The 6,711-nt window shown below is 48.2% G+C and overlaps 1 protein-coding gene across 1 annotated transcript in view; it reads left to right on the top strand.

Annotated features, from left to right (window-relative positions):
* The first annotated feature begins 2,010 nt into the window (after nucleotides 1-2,010).
* Nucleotides 2,011-6,711, top strand: part of CNKSR3 (CNKSR family member 3) — a 93,539-nt gene continuing 88,838 nt past the window's right edge. The window contains exon 1 of the mRNA XM_034765361.1: nucleotides 2,011-2,247. Coding sequence (XP_034621252.1) covers nucleotides 2,196-2,247 — 52 coding nt within the window. The 5' untranslated portion in view covers nucleotides 2,011-2,195. The remainder of the gene's footprint in view (nucleotides 2,248-6,711) is intronic.

Consider the following 6,711-nt stretch of genomic DNA (forward strand, 5'->3'; position numbering starts at 1 on the left):
ACTGAACATTGACTTAATACAGCTTTGATACTTTGCTATGCAGAAGAAAAATGCTGCTTTTAACCATCGTAATTTAAATGAAACAAGCACAGAAACAGTTTCCTTACCTTGTGAAATCTATTTTTTAAACTTTTCCTTATTTTATAGAAGCTTACATTTATCACAGTAGTGTACTGTATTTGCTTTTTTTGTGTGTGTGTGTGTCTCTGCCGCTGCCTGATTACATACTTCCAGTTCCAAATGAGGTGTGTGTTTATTGGTCAGTTCGTAACTTTGGTGTTTATCGTTCTGAGGGTCTACTGTATAATGCTTATTCAATGGACCACAAAATAGGGCTAGTTCCTTCTGTAAATGCTAACCTTCAGAAAGGGAGGCTTGGTCTACACTACCAATTTATGCTAGCATAACTATGTCACTTGGGGGTTTGGAACATCCACACCCCTGAGCGACGTAGTTATACTAGCTTTTTTGCTGTCCCAAACACGGCAGGCAGGCTGCCCCCCGCGGCTTGCTGCCCCAGGCACGTGCTTGGAGCGCTGGTGCCTGGAGCTGCTGCTGTCCTATCAGCATAGCTAGCACATCTCACGGAGGTGGAGTATCTACACTAATGGAAGAAGCTCTTCTGTTGGTGTAGGTAGTGTCTTCACTAAGCACTGCAGTGGTGCCACTGCTCTATGTGTAGATAACCCCAGAGTGTTGAATATAGGCGCATAACTTTTGTTAGTAGACCTAGGGGGAAAATGGGGGGTAGGGGAAGGAGGCTGGCGGTTTGAAATCTGTGAAAAAAATCATAGAATTATTTGTCCACCTGTTTGTTGTTGTTGAAACTGATTGATTGAAAATGTTCCAAACTGCTCTACTCTGTTCAAGTTGAGCATGTGCATAAGTGTTTGTAGGATCAAGGCCATAAGTCTTATGTTACTAAAGAGTCTCTTCTCTCCTGGAAGCACATCTGAGCCATTAGTGAGAGAGATGTGCATTCTAGGGCCCTGCTTTGGCAAAGACTTAACATGCTTCACTTTGGGCAATCCCACTTTGATAGTGCTACTCCCAGTGCATATAGTTAGGCACGTGGGTTAGGTCTTTGCCTGTTTGAGGCCTAGGTGGCACTTAAATACTCACAGATTATTTTCTGGAGCTGGGGACTTCTGTCCCGCAGGGTGTGCTGGGGCTCCCCTGGGTTTGAAAATATTTACTGGAGCTCTGCTCCAGATGGGTCTGGCTGAATTTAAGCCCTGGGTCTTGGGTGGGGTATTTGAGTTCCATGTGGGGGTCCTCCCCCGACTCCTTGCAAGATCCAGGCCAGAGCTTAATTTGTAATGGAAGAGGTGCTGGGGCTCAAGCCATTGTTTTATTTTCATAACTGAAGCGACAAGCCCTGAGATTGCTGGGACCAAACCTAGAAGTGCCAGGGCTTAGCAGTGCAGCCCTGCCAAACATTAAGCACTGCTCAGGCCCTCTAAGGGAACATGAGACCCAGGAAAAGGAAAGAAAAACCCCAGGGGAGACTGGTTAAAGAAAAAAAATGTAGGTGCTGGAAGTAGGGGGACTGCTGCTGCACCCCGTGGTTTGAAGTGGTTTCATTATATGCAGGGTTTACAGTTGGGTTCATTGGCTCTCAGCACCACCGCTATACATATGGAAGAAAGCCATTCCTAGGGACGGGTCCATGCCACAGTCCCTGCGCCCGCTCCCCTCTGCAGGCTATAACGCCCCGCTCTGAAAGCCCATCCGTGCAGAGGCCCAAAGCACTTGTGGAGTCGCGTGGGCGCCGGCCCGGCCCTTCTCAGGAGTTTCACTTCAGCCCCCGCTTGGGCTGGAAACAGCTGCACACGCAACCTGAGCAACTGAGCCACCAGCCGCTCCCCGCCCGCCTCCGCTGGGCGAAGCCGGGAGAGGAGAGGGGGCAGAGCCGGGCGCGGGGGGGCGGGGCCGGCTGAGGCCGCCGCAGCAGGGCCGGGACGCGCGGCCGAGGCGGGGGAAGCACGTGGAGGAGGAGCCCGCGGGAGGCAGGCGGAGCTGCTGGAGGGGGGCAGCCCGCCCAGCCGGGGAGCGGGGATGGGTGCTTGAAAGGGGAATCTGTGGCCGGAGGAGGGAGAGCGGGACAAGTGGCTGGGGCGAGCGTGCCCCGCTGGCGCAGGCTTCCCGGCAGGGACCTTTGTGGCGCGGCTCAGCCCGACGGGAGAGCGCCTAGCATGGAGCCCGTTACCAAGTGGAGCCCAAAGCAAGTCGTGGACTGGACCAAAGGTAAGAGAGAAACTCAGCCGGGCTCGCCCCGCTCAGGGGAGCAGCCAGGGGTCCCACGCGCGCACCGCTGTTGGCACAAACTTTCTGTGTCAGGGAGTAGCTGTCTGGAGGTGACTTGCCGTGTCCCGCCACCCCTGTTTCTGCCGGGGACGTGGGGCGCTGCCGAACAAGTTCTCACTCTTCCTCTTCAACGCGCTTTGTGAAGCCCAGCCGCCTGCTGCCTCCCCGGCTGTGTACTACCCCTTCCAGGGACTTGCTGCAAGCGAACACCCCGCCTCCAGACATGTTGTTTTGCGGCTTGCTGGGGGAGCCTCGGCTGTGGAGTTAATGCTGTTAGTAGTTCTCGCCGCCTCCTGCTTTTGTATACACAAGTGCTCGTGCTACACAGCTCTGGCCTCCTGCTGGTCTCTGTGCAACGCTCCAGTTGCTGGTGGTTGGCCGTCAGGGGCGTACCGTGACTCTCGTGTGATCCTTTTGAAGAACCCTGAAATGCGCATTAAATAACACTCTAGAAGCGTGGGGCTCCTGAATGCCTGGCTAAGCAGCAGTAGTTCTGCTCTGAGCCACTCAACCCCCCACGGGAGGAGAGGAGCTGATAAAATGACCCAACTTCGCAACTTGAAGGATATGTTTGATGTTGACTCCAAGTCAGTCTCCTGGGCAGGAAAAGTTATTTTCCATGAGTGTGTGTAAGCTTGGCACTACTTGTTTAGGATTTCCAGAATCCTGCTGGAAACCTGGCAGTTTGCTGGGAGATTTCCAGTCCACTTACATGGCTTTGGTCTCCTAGCTCCATAGTTCAGAAACCAGCAAAGTTATAGTATTATTTTTGGGGAAGAGTACATTTTGACCTGGATTGCTTTGCTTTGCGTTGAGATTGAGTTGCATGGTACTTTGTGTGTGTGTGTGTTCTTTAATTGGATTCTGTCCATTGCTCAGTCCCTTTGTCCCTTTCACTTGTGGTCATATTCTTTTGTTCAAAGAATTGTACAAGTATTATGTGACTCATTCTGCAAAGTTCTAAACAAAGCCAATTACTCTCAAAAAAGGTATGGAGTTTGTATAATTTTGATGGAAAACTGCAACCAGCTCTAGTAAGCAAGAATTATTAATCCCATTTTACAGATGGAGAAACTAAAGAAGTTAGTGTTAAAGCTGGGTTTGGAATGCTGAACTCTAGATTCTGACACTATACCACCCATCTCTCTCATTTATCCATCAAAAGTTCCTACCCCATTTTGAGGCTTCATCAGCATGTTGACATAGCTGTGGGAAGCTTCAGTGTAGTTGTTGTATCTGAAAAGAGTGCAGAGCATCTTCAAAGCTGAACAAATGGGCAAATTTTTTTTCTGGACGATGGGGAGGCAGGCACCTGGAGAAGTCACACTGCAACCAGACAGCCCTATGTTTGCAGCTGCAGGATGCCATAACTTTGTGATCACTCTGGATTTTTTGTGTGATCGTCTCTAACCCCTTGGCAACACTGTTTTGGAAAGGCAACTTTAAAGTGTTAATGCAGAGGTGGGCAAACTAAGGTCCACAGGACTCTCCTGCCCAGCCCCTGAGTTCCTGGCCCGGGAGGCTAGCCCCCACCCCATCCTTGCTGTTCCCCCTCTCCTGCAACCTTAGCTTACTGCGCCGCTGGCGCAATGCTCTGGGCGGCGGGGCTGCGAGCTCTTGCCGGGCGGCGGGGCTGCAGAGCCGTGGCCTAACCCGGTGCTCTGTGCTGTGTGGTGGCATGGCTGGCTCCAGGCGGGTGGTGCGGCTGCCTGTCCTGGCGCTCTGGGCAGCGTGGCTGTAGCGCCGCCAGCCACTGGCGCTCCAGGCAGCATGCTAAGGGGGCAGGGAGCGGGGGGGTTGGCTAGAGGGCAGGGGAGTTTGGGGTGGTGGTCGGGGTGGTCAGAGGGCTGGGTACAGGGGGGTTGAATGGGGGCAGGAGTCCTAGGGGAGCAGTCAGGAAGGAGAGGGGGAGTTGGATGGAGCAGCGGGGGGGCAGTCAGGGGCAGGGGTTCCGGGGGCGGTCAGGGACAAGGGGTGGTTGGATGGGGCAGGGGTCCTGGGGGCGGGGGCCAGTTAGGAATGAGAGGAGGGGTTGGATGGGGCGGTGGGAGTCAGTCAGGGGTGGGGGAGTTTGGGGGCTGTCAGGGGACAGGGAGGGATGGGGGGGTCTGGGGGCTGTCAGGGGACAGGGTGGATTGGATGGGGCAGGAGTCCGGGGAGGAGGGGGGCGTCGGATAGGGGATGGGGGCCGGGCCACGCCTGGCAGTTTGGGGAGGCACAGCCTCCCTTAACAGGCCCTCCATACAATTTCAGAAACCCGATGTGGCCCTCAGGCCAAAATGTTTGCCCACCCCTGTGTTAATGTTTTGCCTTTTTGTTTTTTTCATAGTCAAATCCTGGCAGCTCTAGTTTGACTTACTTTATGATCCATTTCGTAAAGACAGAAATCTTGTCACATCATAGAGTATTTTACGAGCTGCTGTTGTACATTGCAATGTGCTACACAGAGAGGAAAATGATTAAGAATTGGGTGAGAGCTTCATTTTCTGCAACCTATCATTTGCCTCTCTTTTTTTGAGAGTTTATACATTATATTGCAGGGTTCACTTGTTAGATGGAATTGATATAGTAAGATGGATCAAAATGTTCTGTTGGCATCAAGCTGACTTGAAGCTATGATTACTGTCCTTGTGAAGAGAAAGTTTCCCATTGACCAGAAGCCCTCACTTAAGCATCTTGATGCTGATTGAGCTGCATAGCTGTGGTCAGTTCTTGGCAACTTTGTCTGAAGACTAGATAGATTTGGAAGCCATGCTACTGTTTTGATATAGGATGGCATGGGTAATTTCAGCATTTGTGAGTGTGAACTCCTGTAAGAATGCTACAGCACCTATGATGACAGGGCATGCAAGCAGCCTCTATGAAAGAGAATGCTGTAGAAATGTGATGTAATGCATAACTTCCCAACACAAATAACTTCCATAGAAAGATCTGTTTCTTTCAGTGGTGTCGATTTAAAAGGAGTGCATTGTTTTTATGAAATATGTCTTGCTTTGTCACATGGAATATTTACCTAACACATTCTTTCCTCTTCACTAGTCTGTCTCTCCTGCATTTTATCTTGGCATTGAAAGTTTATTGCCTTACTTGATAAAGGGATAAATCTGCTAATCATTTGAAAAGGTTTTATTGTATGCCTTAAGTAAACTTGGTTTGTTTTCTTGCATAATTTATTTTAGCTTGTCTATTCCTTTTAACAGGTCACTCTTTACTTGGGCTCTCACTTAATTAGTATTACACAGAATAATCAAGGCCTGGTTGCAGTGTAATCATCTGATTGACACTAAGACATGTGCTTTGAAACGAAGAGGCTCATAGGAGTGAATAAATTAAAGACTCTGTTGTTGATTTTCAATTTCACAGTGTGAATTTGACCTCTTAACTTCATGTCAGAAATCTCCTTCTGGTACCACTCCATGCATGACAATTTTGTAATAAGGAAGTAGGCAGGGAAAAAGTGTTTTTTTTATGGGTACACGTTAACTTCTGTCATTGCATCTGAATGTCAGAGTTGGCACTTAAAAGCCTGTAAATAACTGGGTAATAGCCCATGTTGGCACAATGTTTCATGTTTAATTTTTAATCCAGAATAATCCAGAATAAGTCTGCCTTTCAGCCCATCACTGTCAGATTTTATTTCTGACCAAAGATTAATATTTTAAGTTTTATCCTGTGATTACTATCGCTCACAAAGCTTACGACTGTTTTCTAATTACAGCATGCATCTACCCCCCCCCCCCCCCCAAAAAAAAAAAAAACCCACCCAAACAAACAAACAAAAACCAATCCTCCAAGCCTATAACTAGGTTTGGAAGGATTAGATTTTTATCAGTAAACGTTGGTAAACATCAACTTCACTGTACACTCAAACTGATGAAAAATATTTCTATCAATCAAAATGTATAGATAGGCAAAGTAAGAGAAATGCTACTTGAGAACTTATTAACATTTGATTTTAAGGATACTTTATATATTTTGACATATGATGTTAACAGTTTGTATGTTAATGGTTATAAAGGTTAAACTTTTTGAATTACAGTGTCTGCTCTCATTAAATAATTATCTGACTTGCCAAAACTTTCACAGTTGTGGGAAATTAAAATTGATAAATAAAAAATGCTTACAAATAAACAGCAATAATAGTACAGGTATTCCTTTTATAGTTTTGATGGGTGTTTGTTTAGGTATATGTGCGCCACTGAGTAATAGCTAAAATAATCTTCAGCATAGCTGAACAGACAGGACTGTCTGAGGAAAAACTGCTTGTGTTTTGTATCAGAGGGGTAGCCGTGTTAGTCTGAATCTGTAAAAAACAACAGAGGGTCCTGTGGCACCTTTGAGACTAACAGAAGTATTGGGAGCATAAGCTTTCGTGGGTAAGAACCTCACTTCTTCAGATGCAAG

The sequence above is a fragment of the Trachemys scripta genome, chromosome 3 (genome assembly GCF_013100865.1).
Source record: "Trachemys scripta elegans isolate TJP31775 chromosome 3, CAS_Tse_1.0, whole genome shotgun sequence".
Lineage (NCBI taxonomy): Eukaryota > Metazoa > Chordata > Testudines > Emydidae > Trachemys > Trachemys scripta.